A 27,085-nucleotide genomic window follows, 5' to 3' on the forward strand; every position below is an offset into this window, starting at 1 on the left:
CGCTATCGGGGCGATGCGCACAGCGATGACATCACAATATCCAGGTGAAGGAGATCGGGAAGCATCGCTGTAGCACTGCCGCAACATTCCCGATGCGTTAATTCCTGCGGGCGCTAACAGGAGGCGCAAAGGCACCCAATTTCGCCCCCATTGTATAGAGAGTAAACACATAAGCTGTGCACTCTCAAGAAATGAAAGGTTTCTTTGTTAGCCATTTAACACAGCCATAATAATTTACGGTGGAGAGGTAACCAGATTCATTGTTGCATTAGATTTTATGTAGATACTGTTGACCTACCGAGATGTTTGCCCTTCCTTCCCACTTCTATTTCAGTATAATTTTTTCGACGTTTACAATTAGATTTTACCCCAGTAGCACAACTTAGTGTTTTCAGGTTTGTAAACCCTTTATTATCTCCTTAATATACTGTGTCACTCTACTGACATAATTTGTCCAACCACCAGTACAATTACACATTTATCTGATTTTTCTTCCTTTGTTCTGGTTTTAGAAATCAATGATATGCCACCTTCCAAAGACAGAAGTGGGCACATAAAACGCCCAATGAACGCATTTATGGTTTGGGCACGGATTCACAGACCATCATTAGCCAAGGCAAACCCCAACGCTAATAATGCTGAAATTAGTGTCCAGCTTGGCCTGGAGTGGAACAAGCTGACTGAAGAACAGAAGAAACCTTACTATGATGAGGCACAAAAGATAAAAGAGAAACACAGGGAAGAATTTCCTGGTGAGTTCAAAGCTATTTGGAATAGTAATAGATTTATTTTCTTTGAGAAGCAAAGAAGAAGGCCTGGATCCTAACAGGGGACGGTTATGCAGGTGGTGGGGGGCTGCAGAGCTGTGGAGTTTTAACTCCATAGCATATGTCTTTTGTACTTGACAGGTTTGCCGTCCGGAAGTCAGCCTGATTGACAGGCTTGGCTTCCAGTTGGGCGGGGAGGACTCTGGAGCAGGCCACAGGAGCAGGTATTTCTCATGAAAAATGCTCCTCTAATGTCTACATAAAAATATAATTAGAAGCATACACCTTGTTAAGAAAACTTTAAATTTCCCACTCCAGTGAAGAATCACCATGTTAGATCTCAATAGTCTCCCAACTGCCATCACCATTTGGGAATTTCTCTGCATTGTTTTCTTTTGTGGGGTCTAACTGTACTTCTGCTACTAAAATAGTCTGTAAATAAAATGTTTTAAAAAAAATACTGTCAACGAATTAATTTTTTGGCAGAAATATTTTTGATCCCGTGCTCCCCCAGAAGTACTGAGAAAAAGTAATTGAATATCAGGTTGCCTCTCATGATAGTTGTAGTGTATGTACCTTTAAGACAGATCTACTTTTACAGCTCCTGTATACTGTAGTACCGGCAGTGACCACACCTGTATATAAGCCTTGCGCATGCCTCTGTACCCCCAGTCTTGAGACGACCCTCCTCCAGTAAACACCTGTTGACTGTTAAGTTACAGCATCCGTGTGGCTATTGAAAAACATCATACTCTCAGAATCACGGATCTAACAATAGTCAGCCTAGCACAGTCGATAATGCTCTTACCTCAAAAGGTTGCAGGTTTGAGCACCAAATCAAGACTTATACCTACAGTCGAGGCTGAAGCTCCAGCCCAATATTGAGGAAGTACTGCCAGTGGGCATTCCAAATTTAAGCACCTTGGGATGTTTTACTGCGTTAAAGGCGCTATATAAATGAAAATTGTTGTTGTTGTAGATGTCATTCAGATGAGTCATTAAAGTCCTGTTTGCCTTTTCCTGAGGATATTAAAAGGCTATAACAGGAAAATTGTAGGATCAGTATTCTAGAAGGATAAGATTGAAAGGCCCAGATTAGAACAGATTCACTGTACGTATTAACTTGCACACTTGTAAATACCATGTAAAAATAAATTGCCAATAGGTAAACAAAAAAATAGAAATCTTCACCAAGGAATCAGTAAGAAAGAGACTCACCTCATTTGCACTGGATGGATGCATGAGGTGATGTTGAACTCCATTTCTGTTGCCAGGAGTGTCTGACAGTACTTGTGACAGTATGCTAAGCACTGCACACAGTTCCTCCAGTCTCCGGCTCCCACCATGCCCTTAGATGGGCTTTTATGTTATCCATTTTCAGAGGAGAAAAGACAGAATGACCCTGCTGGGATGTTAATCCAGAATCTTTTGGGCTCCAGCACGCAACCAACCCAACCTACCTAACACCTAGTAAGTGAATAAGTGATACTCCTTTTCTCAAACTGTGTCAAATAATATATTTTGTGAAAGTTTATTTTAGTTTAACATCTGAATTAGTGCAAACTTCATATTGCATCATCATTTACTATGTTAATTTGATCCATTAGGTTGGGTGTACCAGCCACGACCAGGGAAAAAAAAACGATTTGCACTGGGTGTTCCTTCAAACGTCTTTCCTGGCAGTGGTCAAAATATTGTTTCTACAACTCCTGCAACCATTTACCCCTATCGGCCTGCCACCTACTCGGTGGTCATTCAGAATTTACAGACTAATGTCAACCGACCATCAGTTATTGGTAAGTTGCGAAATTTAAGATTATCGTGTTGAACAGTGCAGTTCAACACATCTATTATACAATAAAAATGGTTAGTGAGCTCCAGATTCGTATGGTACTGCACTAGTAGATGGCACTATAATCATAATGAAGCACATTCAAAATAGTGTGGTGGCACCTTATGTTACATAACAGCTCCCGACTGTAGGCGGTTTTTACACTCCTTTAACCCAGGTCCTGCCGCTGGTCGCCAGGAGATGTAAATGGTTTTGATCCTAGCCCAATTGCTAGACGGACAGTTCGAATCGCTCCCGCCTTATGAAAGTTCTATACCCGGGAATTATTAGTCAGAGTGTAAATGAAATAAGTCACGGACAGGATTGTTTCGGTGAAAAATCAAACTTGTATTTATTTGGTCGAACATACACTGGCTAAAACATGCACTACTAAATGAAATCACTATCCCTGTGGAGAATGAAATCCAGATTACAATCAACATACATACAGTACAAAACTGGAGACTATAACAAGCAGTAATTCCCTTGTTGCTGTGGCGAACGCTGATTCCACCCCTACCAACGAATTACCCAGTCGCATAAACCCCTTTCGCCTGGCTAAACCAAACGAAGCTCCCACCCTCAGAATAGCCCAAAAACTTCACTTCTGAGAGACTAGGCTTACCCCGGTTTCGATCGCTCTGCTCGTCGGCTTTCTCTGGTACTTGTTATCTTGTTGGAGCAGGAGCGAGAGAGAGAGAATGGTGGAAAAGAATCTGTCTTTATAGATAGTCTGCCTGTCTTTTCCCACCAATCTTAAAAATCCATTTGCTTCTGAGAACTCCGGTGCTAAATCTGTGATGAGTTATCCTCAGACCCGTGCGTATTGGGTTAATGGCCCTAAGTCTGGGACATCTCTTTTGGTCTTTGCTGGGTGAGCTAGTGGGTTCATTGTTCTGCTTCTCTTCTGAGATGGAGGTGAAAAGTGCTTTGCATATTAGAGTGGTTTTTCTAATCAATTTCAATGGCCCACTTCCTTTTTCCAGGACTGTTGGCTGGACCCATACATACTGGATGAGTTCTTTTGTCACAGCCAACTGCCATGTGTTCTCTGGAGTTTTAACAAAACCAGTCTTTCACGTATCTGCACAGGGCAATCCCATAACAGGGAAAATACCCTCAGAAAAATCCCACAAAGTCCACAAAAAAATATTCTTGACTGAATCCATTCTTCAGAGACTTTGCGATCTCTTCACGACTCTACCTTCATGACTGCAAAACATTCCCCGAACACAGAGAGAGACCCCAAGTAAAGCCACGCAGAGAAGGACACAGATGTTAACCATATTTAAAGTGTTGAACAGTTGGCAAAGCTAAAAAAGGATGTGGTCACATGTCCGAAGAAACTGAATCCTTCTCGAAGGCCAATAAACGACCTTGCAGCCCACCCAACCTGCATTTCTCCTGCCACCCCGCTGAAGCCAAAATAGCCAACTGGCACTGCTCCCCTTCCTCTGAGGCAAAATCTTCACGCCTCCCCCCCCCCGCCCACCATTTGCTCCCAGTCCGCTCTCCATCCTCCCCTTCCTGTCCTCCCCCTCCCCTTTCCTCCTCCTCTCCCCTCCCCAGCCCAACTTAGCTGCCAGTACCCACCCTCTTCCCCCCCCGACTGAGGCCAAAATCATTCACCACCACCCCGCCATTACCTGCTGATGCCAAAAGAGCCTCCCCACCCTCCGGAAACACCCCCTTGCCCCGTCCCTTCTCTTTATCTATTCTTCTATGCTCTTGTCTCCCTTCGCCATTCTCTCGCTCCTTTCCACCATCCTCTCGCACTATTCCACCATCCTCCCTCCTCCTTTTCCCCTTCATGCCGCTCTTCCCCTCATTTCCCTCTTCCCCCTCTGCTCCCACTTCCCTTCCCCCATCCCCTTCATCCACTTCCGCCCTTCCTACTCTTCTCCCTCTCCTCCTCTCTCTCTATTCTCTCCTCATTCCTGCCCTCCTGTCACCATCTCTCCCATTCCTCCCCTCCTCTCACTCCGTCCCTCCATTCCTCCCTTCCTCCAAATTGAAATTGGTCTTGCGCCTGCAGCGCCCGCCTGAGGATGAAGACTGGGCGTTTGCTGGAAATTGGGTCTCGGGCCTCCGCTACGTAAAACTGGCGAGCTGTAGATGCCAAATGGGCATCCCAACGCAGCTCGCCAGTTGGAGAATAGAAAATTCGTCCAGAAAAAGCCCGGAGGTAAGTTCTTGGAGCAGTGGAGGTGAACAGGAGAGAAACTAGCACGGACCAGCAGTGACATGCAGAATTGCTATACAAACAGGAGGAGCACCCTTTTTTTTCAAAATTGTATTTGGGGTGTTCAAAACAAGTGTGAAAGCCCAGATTAGCATATTCAAGGAGTTTAATACCTGTTTTATGAGGGTGCCCCAGCACTTAGTACTCCCCGCAACTCCTATCTTTAGCACAGAAATCAGGAACGAATAGGAACAATTTCTCCCATGCCCCCTTTTTACCAATCTAAGCAATCTTTCACTATTTACCATGTTGAAACCTTTCATAATTTTGAAAATGTATTTTAGATTCACTGAACCTTCCATGTTCTATTGAAAAATGTCTCAGGGGGTGAAATTCGATAGCCCCTGAAAACGGGCGCAGGATCACAATGCGTGATTAACCCGCGCCCATTGCATCCTATTAAGGCAAACTTCGTGCTGCCTGCTAATTTAAATGATTGCATTGTGCAGCCGGCGCTAAACGTGCTAGCCTCAGCAGGGAGTCCAAGTTTGTGCGAGGCTAGCACCACTTAAAGCTAGTGTGCACTACTTAAAGCCAGCCTGCACCTCTTAAAGGAGAGGTGCATTCTGGCTGGAGCAGGTGCTGGAAATCTTTGTGGAGGAGACTCTGAGCAGGAAGAAGACGGAATAATGATGCAACAGAGGAGAGACCAGGCTCCAAGGTTCTCTGATGCTGCACTGGTGGCCTTGGTGGAGGAGATGGACAGGAGGAGAGAGGTCCTCTATCCACAGGGGGACAGGAGGCCCTCCAGACAAACTCTGCAAAGGCAGTGGGAGCAGATAGCTGTGGCGGTCAATGTCAGGAGTCAAGCCCCGAGGACCTGGATGCAGTGCCGCAAAAAGTTCAATGCCCTCACATGAGTGGGCATGGTCAGTGAATTCATCTTCAAATGCCATATCCCACCAACTGCGCCACTAGCCTCACACACTGCTTAATGCACCACACCCCCATCACTCACCCACCAACAATCTCTATCGAACATACCTCACATTCATACCTTCACTTCACCCTCACACACTTAGCACTACTGCAAGACACACACTGTCAGAAATTCACAGGCACATCACCCAAACAGATTGCATGACACTCACTGACATACTCTCTGCTGCAGGACAAGTTGCCGCATAAATGGAGGCAGCAGGAGCTAATTGGAGAGGCACAGGCACGCCTGCATGTCCATACCCCGATGGAGGAGACGGTGGTTGCCATCATTGAAGCGGCCATCACTGAGGCGGGGCTGAAACCATTGAAGATGACGGTATCCTCATACCTAATCCTCCTTCTCACATCCGACTTCCCCCTCATCCCACAATGTCTTTTGATTTAAAAGCTGCAGATGGTGTAAGAATGCACCTCTTACTTTTCCCCCACCCCACACCAAAACCCTACCCTTGTGTCTTTCTCCTTTCAGATACCCAAGAACTGCAACCTGGCCAGGCAGTGGTGGAAGAGCAACAAGTGGAAGGGGAAGAAGGCAGTGATGATGAAGACATAGAACCGTCACTTGATTTGACACTCACAGCCACCAGCTCAGATACTGACACTCTGTGAATTTAGAGGGTTACTTAGATGCAGGATCTGCACGTGGTGAGACACCGGGCATGAGTGGTCTGCAACCAGGGCAGGGGAGAAGGGTACCGCATGTGCCAGCTTGCTGGAGGGCGAGGTCGCACACGAGTTCTGCTGCAGAGGAATCAGATGAGCACTTCGATGGGGTGGACTACAGAAGAATGCTGATGGGTATGCATAATGAAATGCTTGGTGCATTGGCAGGCCTGCCAGAAAGCCTGCGTGCACTTTCAAGGAGCATGGAGGAATCGGCACCAACTTGACACAGGGCTTTGTGCAGAGCCTGGAGCCCATCCTTTCCAGCATGGAAGTGGTGGCCAACTCCGTTAGCATACTTGTGGGCCCACCATGATGCAGCGTCTGATGGCCAATGTCTCAGCTTCCATTGCAGCAGAAGCAGAAGCCACCCAATGTCTGGGTGCTGCAGTGGAAGCTCAGACTTCTGTCGTGCAAGCTCAGCTTGCTGCCACGCAAGCTCAGACTGCTGCCATCATGGCTGCGATTACCAGTGTTCAAAGGAGCTTGCAGAGTGTCACAGAAGTCCAGCAATCTGTCCTCCAACAGATTACTAGGATTGCTGAGGCACCGCCCCGAGGGAGTGGCAGTGACTCCGTGGAGCACCAACATCCGCCAGTGCTCCTGCTGTTGCCTGTCAGCCAGCCAGCCCAGGCTGCTGCTGCCCATACCGAGATGATACAGTCCGAAGCCGGGCCTTCTAGAAAGACAGCAACCTTTCACCAGCCATGCTGCAGCCACTGAGGGAGCACAGCACAGAAGCACTAGGACAGGCAAAGGCACATGGAAGACAGGCACTGAGGGAATGCATAAGGATGATTAGTTGACGTTTGTGTGCAATATGGCATGGCTTGATTTATAAAATTGGTTTGGAATGTTTATTTTGTGTTGGCCTTTATTTTTGCATTGTGGCCAAACGGACGTTGTGATGGTTAGTAACAGAGGGAAGGTAAGGTGTGGGACTGTTGGTGAATGTGGAATTGGGGTTGTGTTTACTGGTAGCACAGCTGGATGAGTCGATCACAGACAGCCTGGCCAGAAAGGAATTGTCTGGGCTGTCTCTTCCCTTCCTCTTCCTCCCTCCTCCTCCTCCTCCTGAGCTGGTCACCGTATAGCTGGTGGCAAGGGCTGTGCTCATGATGGCATGGTTATGCAGCATGTATCAGATAATCACAAATCTCGACACCCGCTCTGCCGAGTACTGCAGGGCTCCTCCAGTGTGGTCCAGGCAGCGGAAACATTGCTTCAGCATGCCAGTGATCTGCTCAATGATATTTTGTGTGGCAGCATAACCTTCATTGTATGAATGCTGCCCACGTGTGCTTGGGTTGCACACCAGAGTCATGAGCTATATTGTTAATGGATAGCCCTTGTCGCCCAGTAGCCACCTTCTAGATTGTCGTGGTGGCTGAAATATAGATGGCACAGTGGACTGCCGCAGAATGAAGGCAACATGACTGCTGCCAGGATACCTGCATGATGCGCTGAGTATGGTTGCACACCAGCTGGACATTGAGGGAGTGGAATCCCTTTCGGTTGCGGTACATCTCAGAGTTTACATGTGGCACCCTGCACCATGGAGAAGCCTGCAATCCTCGCAAAGCTGTGTGTTCGCTCCACCTGCTTTCTGGCCAGGGAGAATGAAATCTATTCAGCTCTCTTGGAATACAGAGCCTCAGATACCTCCCATATGCAACAGTACATGTCAAACTGGGAGATGTTACAAATATCTCCTGCTTCAGCCTGGAAGGTGAGCATTAGCTGGAGCGTTGAGCTCCAAAATGGCAGCGCTGATTGATGTCATGATCTGCCTACTCTGCGTACTTATAGCGCATGCTCACTGTGCCTTCGCTGACACCATACCCAAGATGGCATCTGGCACGGTCCTCACCAGAAGTCTGCGCGCGCCGCAGACACCATTTTGTAACTAAAATGGCATTTGTAGCGCCCAAACAACCGGCACTACGGAGCCAAATTTTGCGGTCCCAATGCTTTGAGCCTTTCTTTGTATCCTGGTGTGATTCAAGTGTATCCTCAAAACATCCTTTCCACAGCTCTAACACTCTATACTGTGTGGATTCAAGTACCCTGAACTGCACACAGTACTCCAACTGAAACCTAACCAATGTCTTGTACAAACTTATATTTGGTTTCATATTTGGTGCCCTTATAAATAAAACCCAGAATCCCATTTGCCTTTTTTTGTGCTTTCCTCCCAGCGCTCCTTTAAAGGTCAGTGTACTTACACCCCTTTATTCTTTCTGTGCCTCCACTCTGTTAAGTGCCTTATCATTTAGGATAGAATTCCTCTCTTTTTTTCTCACATTTCTCTTTATTGAATTGCATCTGCCCATACCAGATCACTATGCTAGTTTGTCCATGTCCTTTTGCAATCTCCTGCAATCTTCTTCACAGTTTGATATGTCCCCTAATTTAGTATCATCAGCAAACTTTGTTTTATTTTGCTTGCCCTCATGTACAAACATTTATACAAATGGAAAGTAGCGCATATCCTGGGGCACGCCACTATCCTGTACCCACCAATCCATTTACCCTATTCTTCTTGCTTTCTCCTAACCATCTTTCGATCCACATGGGAACATTCCCTTTAATACCTTTTGTTTTAATTTCCGCAATGAGTCTCTTATATGGTAATTTATCAAATGCCTTCTGAAAATCCATATTCACATCCACCAAGTTATCTTTATCCCTGCATTGTTTTCCCTAAAAATGTAATTAAACAGGTTAAGCACAACTTGTCCTTTATAAATCCAGATTAACCTATACCTTTATAAGAGTTAATTAATGTAATCCTGTATTATGGACTGTTTTCATTTCCTAGCTATAGTTTCCCCCTTATTTGAACAGTTATAAACAAATTTCCTGTTCATTCAAATCTGTTGAATAGTTGATTCCATTATATATAGAATCACCTTAATTTACTGAATTATACTGTAAGTACTGCATTTTTGAAAAGTATTTTTCATTATTTATACATATAGGGCTGATCTTGTTCCCCTAATTTCTCGATTGGGCACTCCCTTTGAGGAGTAGAGCTTGCAGGAAGCACTGGTTGGGAAATCATTTAAATGAATGGATGGAAAATCAGGTGCTGTGGGCCTGCAATGTCCCAATCAGTGCTCCCTGCGAGTGTCACTTCTCACCCGGAGCACCTGATCGGGATATCAGCCCCTATATGTTGGCATTATACATGCCGTGTGTGGATTATTGGCCGCTTTAAGATACTTTCTAGAGAGAACTAAGTGATGGTCTCAATTTTGCATTGTGCTAAAATGCCATCTTGAGTTCCTCTTCTATCATGCTTGCCAGTTGCTCTGTATCTACTCTATTAGAAGCAGTGGTGCTGCTTGTTCACATGTATAAAGTTTTGAGGGTGAAATTCCTTCCAACAATTATTTTTGCAAAGACTCAGCGTGACTGCCAAATGGGAAATCCCATTTTTTCCTTACACTGACTTTTTTCCTAAAGTTACCAACTGAAATAATTTTAACCCCTCTGTTCATAAGTTCTCTTTTGAGGGGATTATTTTACGCCAGATTTAAAGTTCTATATAAATTGCCTTTATTACCAATGGCCACATATGCTGCCTCTGCTTCCTAAACCATCATCGCACCTTATGAGATTTGTTCAAAGTTTCATAAAAGATTCTGTGGTTGCTGCTATCAAAGCAGAAATAGCAGCTTAGTTCACTTGGACTATGAGCACAGACCTAGAATGTTTGTAATATTAACAAGACTCAGGTAAGAAATATTTTCTCCTCATAGTCATGAATATGTAGACTGGACATTTAGCTAATGCTGTTTAAACTCCTTTAGACAAAACTGGATGAATATCTGGTTAGGAATGGGATTGCGGGTTATCAGGTTACACACAGTTAGGGGGAATTGAATGCTGTGTGGAATAAGATAGTTCCTGAGTTGTTGGCATCGCAGAAGTGCCATGTGAAGAAAAGCCACCAATCAAGGATGTAGAACTGTATTTAATAGAGCCTATTACATCCTCAGAATATCCCCCAAAATGCTTCACAGCTAATGAATTACTTTTAAATTTGTACACTGCAAGAACTCATGAACAGCAGTGAGACAGATCTCTTTTTGTGGTGTTGGTTGAGGGAGGAAGTTATCCAGGATACCAGGACAATTCCTGCTGTTCTGCTATGAGGTCTTTTATGTATACCAGAACAAGCAAGCAAGGGTCTCAGTTTGACATCTCATCTGAAAGATAGCACTTCGTACAATACAGCACTCCTTCAGTACTGCACCGAAGTGTAAAGTAGATAATGTACTGAAGTTTGGGATTGAAGCTTGAACGCACACTTCTGACTCAGAGGCAAGAGTGAGCCAAGTTGACACTTGAATAGCAATAAAGAAAGAAGAATTGAAATGGTTTGTGGAAGGAATGGTCTTGATGGGGCAAAGTCACCTTTTCTTATTCAAAACTCTTTTTTTTTGTAAACTGTCCAAGAAGTTGGGCCAGTAAGACCATTGTGTTGTATCCGTGTGTTAATGGAGACACGGAAGGCAGGAGTTGGTTTCACAGAAACATAGAAACATAGAAGATAGGAGCAGGAGTAGGACATTCGGCCCTTCGAGCCTGCTCCGCCATTCAACGAGATCATGGCTGATCATCCAAACCCTAGCACCCGGTCCCTACACCGACAACCATCCCACCCAAGCCCTATCCCCGTAACCCCACATATTTAATCCCCCCTAACACTAAGGGCCAATTTTTATCATGGCCAATCAACCTAACCCGCACATCTTTGGACTGTGGGAGGAAACCGGAGCACCCGGAGGAAACCCACGCAAACACGGGGAGAATGTGCAAACTCCACACAGGTGTTTACTGAACAAAGTCTGGAGGTGAACTAACTGATACAAGACACTATACAGGCTTATATAGCCCGAGTGGCCATTACCGGCATTACAGTACACAGGGGCTCTTAAAGGCACATACACCACAATTCCTCCCCTTTTAGACAACCAGTACATAACATTTTAAGTAATCATTAGTTAACATATTGCAAGAACAATAATCTACACATTTGCTGCAGTTAATCAATTATAAGTCAGTCTCTCTGGAGGCTTCCTGACTCGGTCCGGATAACGCCTCGGTGGTGTAGTAGTTTTTGGTGGAGTAGTAGGTTCTTTTGGCAAGGTCGATTCGGCTTGAATGCCAGTGTCGGGTTCATCTGGTTCCAGTATCACCGGATCGGAGGTAGATACTATGGGTATCTTTGCTTCATCATTAGGCATATAGGGTTGTGGTGTAGGTTGTCCCTTTTCGGATGACTCTATGATCTGGTCAGCATGGCGCCTTATTATGCTTTCTCCAATGTCCACGGTATACATCAGCGGTCCTAGTCGTGTGCAAATAGTTCCAGGCTGCCATTTCTCGGTACGGTAGTCCCGGGCCAAAACTTGTTGACCTATCTGGAAGGTTCTAGTTGGCCTTTCATTCATGCCTTGAAATTGCCGGTTCTCCACGTCCCTTCTGATGTTTGGCTTGATCAAATCCAGCCGGCATCTTAGGCTTCTATTGAAGAACATCATGGTGGGAGTTTGGTTTGTGACCACATGTGTTGCATTCCTGTATGCAAACAAGAAGTTATCTACCTTATGCTGAAGTTTTATGTCTTCATTACCCATGGCCTTTATGGCCTTCTTGAAGGTCTGGACAAACCTTTCAGCCAATCCATTGGTGGCGGGATGGTATGGGGCGGACGTGTAGTGCTTAACCCCATTGTTTTTTAAGAACTTCCTGAATTCTTCGGACACAAATTGCGGTCCATTATCAGAACAGATCTGTTCAGGCAGCCCATTCCTGGCAAATATGGTCCTTAATACTGTGATGGTTTTTTCTGTGGTGGTGGAGGACATCTTTATTACCTCCGGCCACTTGGAGTGTGCATCAACCGCGATTAAGAACATTGAGTCCATAAATGGACCAGCAAAGTCGATGTGTACCCTTTGCCATGGAGATGAGGGCCACTCCCATGGATGTAGAGGGGCTTGTGGTGGGACGTTTTGGACCTTCTGGCATCCTAGGCCGCTCTTGGTCATTTCTTCGATGTCTCCATCGATACCTGGCCACCACACAAACGCTCTGGCTAGGTTCTTCATTTTCACTCCACCCAGATGCCCCTCGTGAAGCTCCTTTAGCACTTTATCCTGGCGTTTGGGTGGAATCACCACTCTGGATCCACACATCAAGGTTCCTCGGCACACTGACAGCTGTTCTCTTCTTTGCGAGAATGCTGGCAACAGTGGTTCGCCATGTGCTGGCCATCCCTTCACCATTAAATCGTAGACTCGTGAGAGAGTCGGGTCATTTCTCGTTTCCTTTTCAATGGCAGAATTTGTTACTGGTAGACATTCCACTATGGTTGAGTGGAACATTTCCACTGGGTCCACTGTAGGTGCCTCTTCTACCGTTGGCAACGGTAGGCGCGATAAACCGTCAGCATTCCCATGCTGTTTTGATCCTTTGTATTCTATGTCATATTGGTGTGCCCCTAGGAAAAGGGACCACCTCTGTAGCCTTTGCGCTGTCATAATGGGAACGCCCTTTTTAGGGTTGAATATGGAGACGAGGGGTTGATGGTCAGTCAACAAGGTAAATTTTTGTCCGTGTAGGTAATGTTTGAATTTCTTCACTCCCCATACCAGGCTGAGTGCTTCCCTGTCGATCTGGGCATAGTTACGCTCAGCTGAGTTCAATGAGCGTGACGCAAAAGCTATCGGCCGCTCCGAGCCATCAGGGAATCTATGCGATAATACCGCTCCTACGCCGTAAGAGGATGCATCGCACGCCAGTCTGATTGGCAGTGATGGGTTGTAATGAGCCAAAATTTCCTTGGACGTGATCAAGCCTTTGCATTTATGGAAGGCACGTTTACAGTCTTTGCTCCATTTCCAAATTACTCCCGTTTGTAGCAGTTCGTTAAGAGGGTGCAGAAGAGTTGACAAGTTCGGTAAAAATTTATGATAGTAATTTATCAATCCCAGGAACGATCTTAATTGTGAGACATTTTCAGGTGCTGGGGCTTTTATGACCGCTTCAATTTTTTTCAGGTGACTTATGCAACCCTTCCTCGTTAATTATGTGGCCACAATATGATATTTGTTTCTGGAAAAATTCGCACTTGGGGCGATTTGCTCGTAGGCCCCGTTCTCTCAGCCTAGTGAGCACCTGCTCCAAATTGGCAAGGTGCTCGTTGTCATTTTCTCCTGTTACAAGGATGTCGTCTAGGTAGCATTGAGTCCCCGGAATCCCTTGGAGGACTTGCTCCATAGCTCTTTGCCAGATAGCTGGAGCTGATGCTACTCCGAAAACCAGTCGATTGTACTGGTACAGGCCTTTGTGTGTATTTATTGTGAGATACTTTTTAGAGGCCTCTTCAACCTCCATCTGTAGATATGCCTGAGCCAAGTCAATTTTGGTGAAACGTTTTCCTCCGGATAGTGAGGCGAAAATATCTTCTATCCTCAGAAGAGGATACTGTACCGTGTGAAGGACCGGGTTTACAGTCACCTTGAAGTCCCCACAGATGCGAATTTTTCTCTGTTCTTCAGATTTATCATTATTCAACGTTTTCTTCATGACCGGGACGATGGGTGTTGCCCACTCGCTCCAATCTATCTTGGATAATACGCCTGCCTTTTCCAAATTCTCCAGCTCTGCCTCGACTGCTAGACAAATTGTGTATGGCACCGGCCTTGCCTTAAAAAACTTGGGAATTGCCGCATCTTCCACTTTTATTGAGGCGGTGATGCCTTTCAAGGTTCCTAGTTCCTGTTGAGACACTTCCTTGGCGTTGGCCAAGATGTCTTTTAATCGTTCAGGTATGACGTCATCATCATTTTTTTTCTTACTGGTCACCATCAGTGCCTGAATGGAGTGCCAGTGTAAACGTATCTTCCTGATCCATTCACGTCCCAACAGCGGTGGACCACCATCTTGCAGAACGTATAAATACAACTTCTGTATTTCCTTGCCGTTGTATACAACAGGCACCTTTATTTTCCCTTTGGGGTATACTTTCTGCCCCGTATATGTTTTCAAGATAATGGATGTGTCTTTCAAAGGTATATGCGGAAATAGCCGCTCGTAATCCCGTCGACTTATGACGGTCAGAGCTGATCCTGTATCTAGCTCCATTTTAACTGGGGACCCCGCTATCATGAGGGTGACCCAAATGGTCTGGTAATCTTCTTTGGCAATTACATTATGCAATTTGAGACAGCTTAGTCTCTTGTTTCCGGAGTCGCTATCGCTCTTCTGGTCTTCGGAGCTACTGTCCGTCATCATTTGTACTTTTCTGTACTTTTCCTTATTGATTTTTTTCCTGTCCGTGGATTTTTTTGTGTCCAGATCGGCATACACGTGCAATGTGTCCAATCTTTCCGCATTGCCTGCATGCTTTGTCCTTGAACCAGCAGTCCCTCTGATCATGGGTGGATCTGCCGCAGCGATAACATCTCTCGAAACCCTGTGTCATTTCATGGGTGCCGAAGTCCTGTGGCTTTTGCTGTACCTCTGCAGCTCCTCTTGCGGCTGCTTCGTATGATACAGCCATACTGAAAGCCTTGTCCAGTGTCAAATCTTTCTCAGAAAGTAGCCTTTTCTGTGTTCCTTCACTTAGGAGACCGCAGACGAATTTGTCTCGAAGAGAATCTGCCAGTCCTGCCCCGAATTGGCAGTGCTTTGACAGCTTCCTTAATTCGGTGAGGTAATCAGTGTTACTTTCATTCTTGTGCTGATTCCTCTTGAAGAATTTGAATCGTTCCGCTATCAGCAGCGGTGTTGGGTTTAAGTGCTCCTGTAGGGTATCAACAATCTCCTTAAAATTCTTATCCTTTGGTTTGGCTGGAGTGATTAAGTTTCGTAACAGCCCGTATGTCCTTGCGCCCATTAGATTTAGAAGTACTGATGCCTTTTTATCATCTTCTATTTCATTTGCTGTGCAATATACCTCCACTCTTTCCACATATGTGGTCCAATCCTCTATATCGCTATCGAAAGCATTAATATTGCCAGCCTTAGGCATCCTGAAAAAAAATGGCACCTCCCGCGCTTTCCTTTCTTCCCTGCAGAAAAAAAATGGCGCTTTCCTGCCGCTGCTGCTGCTGACAACGCTGTTCACTGCGGTTTTTATTTACATAGGTTTTTTTTTTAATAGGTGGAGACTCGTTCCCGCCAGACTCTCTGAGACTTTTCCCTCCCTCTGCTTGGTCCGAACGCCGACCTGCTTTGCAGCGCCGGCCGTCTCCCGAGTGCTCCCCCCCTCTGTCTCTGTTTGCCTCCGCCTTAGCTGCTCGGCCCCGCTGCAGAGCCAGCCAATGGAGTCCCAGCCCGCCCGGGAAGGACTACTGAAGTACCTGCCACCAGCTCGGCCAGCCGGTGAAACCACAGTCTTTCCCTTTTCTCTTTTCGTTCTTGTTTTTCTTCGACTTTCGTCTGAGGAATCGATCTCCTTGAGGTGCTGTCGAATTGCAGGTAAGTCCGTTTCCAATTCGTCGCCACTGTTGTATCCGTGTGTTAATGGAGACACGGAAGGCAGGAGTTGGTTTCACAGGTGTTTACTGAACAAAGTCTGGAGGTGAACTAACTGATACAAGACACTATACAGGCTTATATAGCCCGAGTAGCCATTACCGGCATTGCAGTACACAGGGGCTCTTAAGGGCACATACACCACACATTGGATATCCTTTACTTGTAAGAACAAGAAGGTCTACTCATCCTTCAGTCACATCAGAAGATGGTTGTGGTGATTGAAGGTCAATCATCACAGCCCCAGGACATCGCTGCAGGAGTTCCTCAGGGCAGTATCCTAGGCCCAACCACATTCAGCTGCTTCATCAATGACCTTCCCTCCAACATAAGGTCAGAAATGGGGATGTTCACTGATGACTGCACAGTGTTCAGTGCCATTCACAACTCCTCAGATAATGAAGCAGTCCATGCCTACATGCAACAAGACCTGGACGACGTTCAGGCTTGGGCTGATAAGTGGCAGGTAACATTCGCGCCACAGAAGTGCCAGGCAATGACTATCTCCAACAAGTGAGAGTCTAACCACCTCCCCATGACATTCAACGGCATTACCATCGCTGAATCCCCCATTATCAATGGGGGTCACCATTGATCAGAAACTTAACTGGACCAGCCACATAAATACTGTAGCAACAAGAGTAGGTCAGAGGCTAGGTATTCTGCGGCGAGTGTCTCACCTCCTGACTCCCCAAAGCCTTTCCACCATCTACAAGGCACAAGTAAGGAGTGTGATGGAATACTCTCCACTTGCCTGGATGAGTGCAGCTCCAACAACACTCCAGAAACTCGACACCATCCAGGACAAAGCAGCCCGCTTAATTGGCACCCCATTCACCACCTTAAACATTCACTCCCTCCACCACCGGCGTACCGTGGCTGCAGTGTGTGCCCTCTACAAGATGCACTGCAGCAACTTGCCAAGGCTTCTTCGGCAGCACCTCCCAAACCCGCAACCTCTTCCACCTAGAAGGACAAGGGCAGCAGGCGCATGGGAACACCACCACCTCCAAATTTCCCTCCAAGTCACACACCATCCTGATTTGAAAGTATATCGACATTCCTTCATCATCGCTGGGTCAAAATCCTGGAACTCCCTACCTTACAGCACTGTGGGAGTACGTTCACCACACAGACTGCAGCGGTTCAAGAAGGCATCTCACCACCACCTTCTCAAGGGCATCTAGGGTCGGGCAATAAATGCTGGCCTTGCCAGCGACGCCCAGATCCCATGAGCGAATAAAAAAAAAAATTTGCAAATCTACCTCATGCACTATAGCACACTTCAGGAAACATAGAAACATAGAAGATAGGAGCAGGAGCAAACTACGTAAAGTGCATAAGATCCCTTCTCCGCACAGCATGCGGCAGCAGTGGTCTGGGATAGGCTCACATACGGTCACTTTGGTGGCATCTTCCATACTGATGCTGACTTTGCAGTGTGTCTGATGCTTCTGTATTCAAGGAGGTTAATTCCAAGATTGACCCTCAGCATTAGGTTCTACTTGCAACTAAAGGTAATTTAGAAGGACAATATCTTCCATTATAAAGGATTTCTTTCTATAGTCATTGGTAATAAATGAATCAATTTACTCAGGAAACTATACTAATACCATAATTATGCTGATAAAATCAATGGGGGTAATTTTAACATTGAGGAGCGGGTGGAGGGTTAAAGTTGGCGAAAATATCATCGCATCCGGAAGCCGGCTCCAACGCACTGACTTCCAGGTTTAACTCGGGTACATTTGGTTGTGTGCAGGTAACCCCCTCCGGAGAGGCGGCGTAGTGATTTAAGTATTTAAATCAGTGAATTGCAGTGCTATTTTAAGTGGCATTTAAATTTAACGGTACATTCACGGGTTTCCTGGGCTTCCTGATACTCGCCATTGAAACCAAGGCGAGAAGAGAACAGCAATTCATGGGGCTCATTAACAGGCAGGCAAACAACAACAATAAATACAGTGCTCACAGCTACTTTCTTCCCTACCACTGGGAAAGGGTTTGTTCAGAGTACTTGTGGTGAGAGGCTAACTTCTGCACTTTGGAGGTATTGAGACTCAGGATCAGGATGGGTGGTGCTGTAGCTGCTTTAGATTGGACCTCAGACAAGGGGCAAGATGACCATCAGCAGCAGCAACAGCCTGCTGTGGAGAGACCTGCATAGGGTCAGCAGAGAGGGGAAACAGCAGCAGCAACAGCCTGCTGTGGAGCGACCTGCAGCTGGACAGCAAAGAGGGGAGCAGCATAGGAGACAGGCTCGCAGGAGGCATTGCCTGCATAACAGGTTGTACAGGCAGAGGCTCAGCATCCTTGACCTGTTGGAAGAGCAGTGCTTCTGGAGGCTGAGCCTGTCATGTCAGACATCTGCAATCTCCGAGAAGAAGATTTGCTCCTTGCTGGACCTGGCAGCCATGCACCAGTGGCTATGAAAGTGATCACCACCCTCAGCTTTTTTGCTTCTGGTTCCTTCCAGGGCACTACTGAGACATATCCAGGATCTCCCAGTCAGCTGTTCATAAATGCATAAGAGTTGTTTGCCAGGGCCACCAATTACATCAACTTCGCATGAGATGACACGAGTCAAAATGAGCGGGTGCTCAAGTTTGCATCTCTGGCTGGCTTCCCACAGGTGCAGGGCATCATCAATATCACACACAAGGCAATCCACGCACCCCCAGATCAACCAGGAGTATTTGTAAACCGCAAGGGGTTCCATTTCGTCAATTTTCAGCTGGTGTGCAACCAGAAGAAAAGGTTTATGCAGGTGTGCACCAGATTCCGGGGAGCTATGATGGTGCTTTCATCCTGCGGCAGTCCAAGCTCCCCAACCTCTTTGGACCTGCAAGCAGACTTAAGGGGTGGCTGCTAGGAGACAAAGGATACCCCCTTCAAACTTGGCTGATGACACCTGTGAGAAGCCCAACCAATGAAGCCCAAAAAGAAACAATTGGTGAGGGGGCAGCAGGTGCACAGGGGTCATCCTAAGTGTTGAATGCCCCTCCTGAGTTGCCTGTGGATATAAACTTTTTTGTGGACCTACTGATCTACAAAAGTGCTACAATACATGTAATGTGTTGAACAGGCACTTGACACTATACCCGCAGAAGTGGACTGAATGGCTGAATGGTTGTCTGCACTGCAGTCTCCATTGAGCGGGAAGCAACAGTCCACAGACACAGCAGTCAAAATTGCTCTGATGAATGCTAACACTGCTTTGGGCTCTAAGCTCAAATAAGCAAGTCATGGTCAATTCTGACTTGCTTGTCCAATGCCTAAAGATAACCACTGTAACATTTGCATATTGAATTATCATTGGCCCGCAGGCATCTGTAAGGAATACCTATTATATTCACGTGATCACATGCTGAGTTGTCATTGGCCTGCAGGCATCTGTAAGGACTGCTATTGTTTTGAAGACCCATGTCTAGGGGTCCTAACTCCATCTTGTCCCCACTGTGCTGTATGATTGAGATCTCAGACCCGATGCTTCAAAAAAGAGTTTAAGCTGTAATATTCCGTTGTCCTGCAAGTTATTATTTTTGTACAAAGTGTGCAAAACAAGACATGGTGTCAGAACAGGGATTTGAAATGGACATCATTGGAGCTCCCTTACCTCGAATGAATTGGGAATCTTTGAACTTACATAGAGAATGGTGCAAGTTCAAGCAACACGTGCAGTTAAGGTTCTCGGGTCCGTTGAAAAGCAAAGGGGAGGAAGAAAGATGCAGCTACCTACTCCTGTGGATCGGAGAAAAAGGGAGAGACATTTTTAACACATGGTCTCTCACCGCGGATGAAGCAAAGGTACTGAAAAGTTATTTTGACCGTTTTGAAGCATATGTGATGCCCAAGACAAATACAATATTCGCTAGGTACAAGTTTCAGGAGAAAGTACAAGGAGCTAGTGAGTCGTTTGAACAGTTCGTGACGGAGTTAAAACTGCTGGTAAAAGACTGAATATTCAGATAAAGATGAGATGGTCAGAGACCGCATCGTGTTTGGAATACATTCAGCTAAAGTGAGAGAGAAACTTTTGAATGTTGGGTCCGGGCTAACGCTGGACAAAGCTATGGACATAGCTAGATCGCACGAGATAGCCCAAGCACAGTTGAAAACCATAACTGGCGCCACGAGCAGCTCACGTGAACAGACAGTGCACGCAGTTAATAGACACACACCAAAGAACACCGCCCAGAGAGCGTGTTTCAGAACAGAAAGAACAGAGAGAGTTCTAAAAATGGGCGACACAAACATAAAACGCTTCAAAAACTGTGGATATTGTGGAAACAACTGGCATGGAGAAAAGGAATACTGCCCTGCCAAAGGAAGGCAATGTGGTAAATGGAACGACTTTGCTAAAGTTTGCAGGACTGTTTTGGGAATAGCAGTACACACAGTGAGTGACAGCCAAATGCCAGATAGAGAGCCAAATGCAGAGGAACTGTTTATTGATTCTGTGTCACAGAAAAAACAGATTTTTGAGACTGAGCAACCCTTTGCAGATATTGAGATAGGAAAACAGGGCAAAGAGCTTAAGTTTAAACTAGACACTGGATCTCAGGTTAATGTAATTTCTCTGAGTGAGTATCACAGCTTGAAGGATGAGTGTGAGCTACAGCCCACCTCACACAGACTGACCGGCTAGGGGGGTGAGCAGCTCATTGTAAAAGGCACATGCGTGATGAAATGCAAGTACAAAGAAAGCGACATGATGTTGGACATTTACATTGTTGACACTCGAGCACCTCCAGTGCTAGGTCTAAAGGCATGTTTAGACATGGACCTCGTCAAGCTAGTGCTATCATTGACAGCACCAGTTGAGAAGCAGACAGTCATGGAGGAGTTTGCTGATGTTTTCAAAGGAATCGGAATATTTCCAGGTGAATGCACTATTCACCTTGACCCAGCAGCAACTCCTGTGGTTTGCCCACCGAGAAGGATACCCCTTGCTCTACGTAGCCGCCTGAAGGAGGAGCTGCAGAGCATGGAGAATACAGAAATCATCGTCCAGGAAACAGAACCAACAGAGTGGGTCAGCGCGTTAGTAGTGGTTGAGAAACCACGTACAGACAAGTTCAGAGTCTGTCTCGACCCCAGAGATTTGAACAAGGCTATCAAATGCCCTCACTACCCTCTACCAATGCTAGATGACATCACACCCAAGCTAGTAGGAGCACGTTACTTCAGTGTAATGGATGCACGATCAGGATACTGGACTATCAAGCTCACGGAAGATGCATCTAAGCTAACAACGTTCAACACACCATTTGGACGCTACCGATTTCTGCATTTACCATTTGGTCTTATCTCAGCTCAGGATGAATTCCAGCGGAAGATCGACGAAACCTATGAAGGCCTCGACAGAGTAGTCGCAATCGTAGACGACATCCTCATCTATGGCAGGAATAGAGAGGAACATGACAGGAACCTCCGTGTGATGCTACAAAGATCACGGGAGAAAGGTATCCGGCTCAATCCCGAGAAAAGCATAATCGGATCCACCGAGATCAGTTATTTCGGGCATTGCCTCTCAACTGATGGCATTAAGCTGGATCCAGAGAAAATCTCCGCCATCAAGAAGATGGAGCCACCGAAGAACTGCGCAGAGCTAGAGACGGTACTAGGCATGGTTAACTACTTAGCCAAGTTTGCCCCGAGCCTCTCCGAAATCAACGCACCTATGCGTCAGTTGCTCAAACAATCTCATGAGTTCCTGTGGGACAAACAACATGACACAGCATTTCAGAAAATGAAAGACCTAATCACCTGAGAACCAGGACCAGTTCTTGCCTACTTCGACCCAACAAAGAGCTCAGACTACAAGTGGACACATCAAAGTACGGACTAGGCGCAGTTTTACTGCAAGAAGGAAAGCCCATCGGCTACGCTTCCAGATCTCTCACAGACAATGAAATCAACTATGCTCAAATCGAGAAAGAGCTATATGCAATTCTGTTTGGATGTAAGCGTTTCCACCAGTACGTCTATGGCCGACAAGTCATTGTGGAATCCGACCACAAGCCCCTCGAGTCAATCATGAGGAAACCAATGGCCGCAGCCCCACCAAGGCTACAGAGAATGATCCTTCAGCTACAGAAGTACGACTTCACAATCATTCACCGTCCAGGCAAAGACATTCCTGTCACAGACACGCTCTCCAGAAAGTCTCTTAGCTACCAGGACAGCAGCCTCAGTGAAGGCACGGATGTGCAGGTGCACATGGTGTACAACAGCTTACCTGTGAGTGACTCAAAACTGAAGGAGATCCGAGCAGGAACAGAGAAAGATGCACAACTCACACTGCTGAGCAAAGTCATACATGAAGGATGGCCTGAGGAAATGCCCTCAGAGCATATCTGAATTCTGGAACCACAGAGACGAACTGTCACAAATCAACAGAATCGTCTTCAAAGGGGAGAAAATCATCATTCCTACCAGTCTCAGAGAAGAGATGTTGACAAAAATTCATGCTGGACATATGGGCATGGGAAAATGCAAACAAAGAGCACGTGACATTATGTTTTGGCCCGGAATGTGCAAACACATTGAGGACATTGTCGGAAAATGTTTCATTTGTCTAGAACGCCGCCCATCAAATGTCCAAGAACCCATGATACCTCACCGTATCCCAGACAGGTCCTGGCAGGTCGTGGCAATGGATCTGTTCACATGGAACAACGAGGACTACATAGTGACTGTTGATTACTACAGCAGATTTTTTGAATTGGACAAGCTTCACAGCACCATATCTGCAGCTGTGATCCACAAGCTAAAGGCAGCCTTTGCCAGACAATGGCCCCCAGTACAAATCAAAAGAGTTTGAGTTGTTTGCCAAGGCATGGGATTTCACACATGTAACATCAAGCCCACATTACCCTCAAAGTAATGGCCTTGCTGAAAAAACTGTCCAGATTGCAAAAACACTCATGGACAAAGCCAAAGTGGACAAAAGAGACCCCTACACCAGTCTCCTTGAGTACTGCAACACTCCGGTTGACAACTTCAAGTCACCAGCACAGCTGTTGATGAGCCGCAGACTTCGCTCAATCCTTCCAAGCACCAACCAGCAGCTGCAGCCAGAGGTCGTCAGCTGCAAGCAAGTGCATGCAAAACGTGTACAGTGACAGCAACACCAAAAGAGATACTATGACAGGTCAGCTAGACTACTGCCGCCGCTGCACAATGGAGAATCCATCAGAATCCAGGAGCATGACTACTGGAAGCCAGCAGTCGTCATCCAGCCAGCTGACACTGAGCAATCGTATCACGTCCGCACCCCAGAAGGACAGGTGTACCGCCGCAATCGTAGGCACCTCCTGAACACCAAGGAACAACACCGTCATTCCGACGAGAGGATCAGTTCAACAGAGTGTGATGAACAGAGTGTGATGAACATAGCAATACACAAAACACATCATACTTACCTGAACCTAAACCTGAACCTGATTTGTTGACCGATTCAGCAGCATGCTCAGTTCCATACCACACAAGGTCGGGACGAGAGGTCAAGCCTAGAGTTATCCTTGACTTGTGAACTGTCAAAAGGTATAGGCAGATCGCTGCCCTAAAAAAAACTGTACATCGTTATTGAAATGTTGAGATGTTTTCAACGCCAGTTAAATGTTGAGTTTACTTATATGTTTATGCTACCGAGAACATTAGGTAGAAGAAAGGTTTAAAAGTAATACATAACATTTTTCTTTTAAAAGAAAGGGATGTAACATTTGCATATCGAATTATCATTGGCCCGCAGGCATCTGTAAGGAATACCTATTATATTCACATGTGATCACATGCTGAGTTGCCATTGGCCTGCAGGCATCTGTAAGGACTGCTATTGTTTTGAAGACCCATGTCTAGGGGTCCTAACTCCATCTTGTCCCCACTGTGCTGTATGATTGAGATCTCATAAAAGAGATTAAACTGTAATACTCCGTTATCCTGCAAGTTATTATTTTTGTACAAAGTGTGCAAAACAAGACAACCACCAAGTAAGAATTACAAGACCTTATAAAAGCCCACTGATGAATGCTCAAAAAGATTATTGGCTATTGTGAACTTCACAAATGACAAAGAATTATGCAAAACACATTACCGTTATTGCATCTGATCTTGGCTGGGGAATGTAGCTTACACAGCCATGGATGCAAAAGGTAGAAAAGCATCTTGAAGACGCACACGACATGCATTGTTACACCACATGCACTCATTCACTAAATAAAATTATGTCACTTAGAATGGAGTGAGCCTTAATGGTAATATTCCCACCTCTGAGTCAGAAGGTGACGGGTGTAAGCTGCACTCCTGACAGCCTTGTTGTGTAGAAACTAGAATATGGCCTCTAAATACTCAGTTGCCATCTAGTGGGGTACTTGCGTCTGGACAGAGTGACCACTGGCTCAGTGGTAGTATTCCCACCTCTGAGTCAGAAGGATTCGCTTCATGTCCTACTCCAGACAACTCCAGTTAGCAGAGACCAGCATGGCAGCTCTGAATACTGAATTGATGCCCAGTGGAGGTACTTGTATCCGTTGGATGTGGATGTACCCCCATCCTAAGGATGAGTATGACTCTCTAGCCTTGCTTGCAGCCCTCCTACAAGAAGGCACTCTGAAGATAAAAACCACGAGGAAGGCAACGGAAACCACACCAGCTATTCTTCCCTTGTAAATGGCTCAAAAATCTCAAGTGTGAGCTTTGAGTTAGAACCTACCCTAGGGCAGACTGCTTGTACTCTGCTGTTTATTGTGGACAATTACAGAGCTCACTCAAAGCTCCAGGCAATGATTGCCTCCTGCATTGTCTCCCTGGCTGCAGTAGCAAGTCTGCTACTGGTGGCCCTTGCATTGTTCTCCTGGTCTTCCATTTCCTTGCTGCTGCTCCTCATCAAGTCCACTGTGAGTTGTATGCTGATGGCAATACTCTGCAGCAAATAGCGTTCCTTTCACTAGGGAATATTGTGTGGCAACTCTCTCTTCCCTGAGTTGGACGCCAAACTGAACAGAAAAAGGGGAAGTAGGAATTTGGCGGGGTGGGGGCGGCGGTGAGGGGGGTGTGCGAGAAAGCATGATCAAAGATTATTATTTTTTTAGACTCTTGAAAGCAGGGAGAGAGTTGGCAAGCAGAGGGATTTAGAAGACTTCCAAAGGACAGTGGCATGTTGGCTGAAAGAATAGACCACCAATGGTGAACTGGAAGGAATGAGGAACAAGGAGTAATCCAATATTGGAGGAACAGAAAGACGTATGTGAACATTTATGGCTGGAGGATTTTGCTCAGGTAGAGTAAGAAGAGGCCATGGAGATATTTGAAAATGAACACAAGTCAATTTGCTCAGGGTTGTGGAGACAGTGGCGCTTCCTACAGTCTGCCAATATTCTAAGGATACTCCATACTGGTGGGAAAATCTGCATTTGAATCATGATTTCTGCTGGTCTCCTGGACCTAACAACCTGATTTCCGCTGGTCACCTGACCAAAAACTCTATCAGAATTCCATGGTAAATTAATTCCACCAGGTACTGAACATCCAGATAATAATTACTTATCCTGCTGGGTCAAGAACCCAGTGTCTATGAAAAGACAATTGCATTTTAGCTGGTTTATGCAAAACTATGAAGGGTTAATTACTGTCCTAGCCCTTTTGGGCCATCCCAGATCAGGCGTATTCCCCAGACGTTCACTCTCAACTTAAGTTAGAGATAGCCGAATTCCATAAGACGCTTAAATGGGTCTAAAGGTTCAGGCTATCTCTCCCTAAAGGAAAGGAATGACTAAAGATGTTACCGTCCTCCGGATAGTACTTTTAATAAGTTGAACTAGACTGTAACCTTCCGGATATTATAAGGGTCCGGAATATCCCCCAGATTTCTGCAACTCCTTACAAAAGGGTGTACAGAATTTGTGGGTTCGCGAGTCTATACAGATTCACTCTTTGAGACAATTCTAAAAATATATAGTTTTATTTAAGAGCCGGCATTCAGGTAACATCTGTTGAATCAGTCGCAACATTAACAATTCAAAGTACAATTACCTTACATTTCTTATTTCTCAGAGATCCTTATTCTCAAATCTTTACTTCTTTATATTTCTTATTTCTTACTTATTTCTAAATCCAGAACATTTCTTATTTCTTATTTCTAAATCCAGAAGCTCCACCAAAAATCAATCTCTTTGATATACCCGAGACTCATAATTAAAAACTTAGAGATGCCTCTGGAAAGTTGAGAATCGCCCTGCCCGTTCAGCGAATTTTGACTTTCTGTTAAAAAGGTCTTATTTTTATACCCTTTTGGCTTTGGTTTCTTCTTTGATGTTCTCTGCTGATGTCAGCTAATTGTCTTTATTGATACCTCTGTTTGAATGGTTTCTATGTTACTATCAATTCAGCTATTGCATGCATAATTATTTCTCTACTTTTAGGTGTTCCAAAAACTATCATAAAAACAATGACAGCTATGGTTTCTGTTTGATGCCTTTTGTAGTAAACCACTGTTTGTATTCCACTGTGTACATGCCTGGACATGCCTCGGCTGACTCCTCCCACAAGTCCTAGTATAAAGGTGACTGCTCCCCAGCCCTTTGTATTTCTGGACCGGTCGACCACTCGAGGCAGACCTTCATTCTTTTGTTAATAAAAGCTTTTAGTTACTCTCTTAACTCCCAGTCTTTTATGAGTAATTGATAGCGCATCACCTTTCTTATCAAAGATTCTTAATATTGGCTTAACTGCTTTTTAGCAGACATTTTGACTCCGTTCTGCTTCAAGTTTAATACAAACACAATGCAATTGCTTGGTGTCTTCTATTGAGGTTATATCTTCAAAGTCTTGTTAGTATGGTTTTTACTATATGTAAATCAAAACCACTTTAACTGTGTGTTTACTTGTTTTCTAGCTATCTCAATTGATTGCATATTTAATCGTGTTTCCTGTCATCCAAGTTTAACATAAAACTATTTGACCAGCAGGTTTCTTTAATTGATGTCATGTTTTCAAAGGCACATGCCTCTTTTAATGTTTGTGTTTCTGTTCCAACGTGTTGGTTTTTTACACCTCACTTGGGTCTTCCCATTGTGTTTGTTG

The 27,085-nt window shown here is 45.5% G+C and overlaps 1 protein-coding gene across 1 annotated transcript in view; it reads left to right on the forward strand.

The window, feature by feature from the left end:
• Positions 1–27,085, forward strand: part of LOC147113783 (transcription factor SOX-30-like) — a 146,742-nt gene that overhangs the window by 103,324 nt on the left and 16,333 nt on the right. Inside the window, exons 3-4 of the mRNA XM_085995111.1 lie at positions 513–752; positions 2,375–2,563. Of these exons, the coding sequence (XP_085851237.1) occupies positions 513–752; positions 2,375–2,563 (429 nt within the window). The remainder of the gene's footprint in view (positions 1–512; positions 753–2,374; positions 2,564–27,085) is intronic.

Source organism: Somniosus microcephalus, chromosome 8 (genome assembly GCF_052327205.1).
Source record: "Somniosus microcephalus isolate GS21.2 chromosome 8, FLI_Smic_1.0, whole genome shotgun sequence".
NCBI lineage: Eukaryota > Metazoa > Chordata > Chondrichthyes > Squaliformes > Somniosidae > Somniosus > Somniosus microcephalus.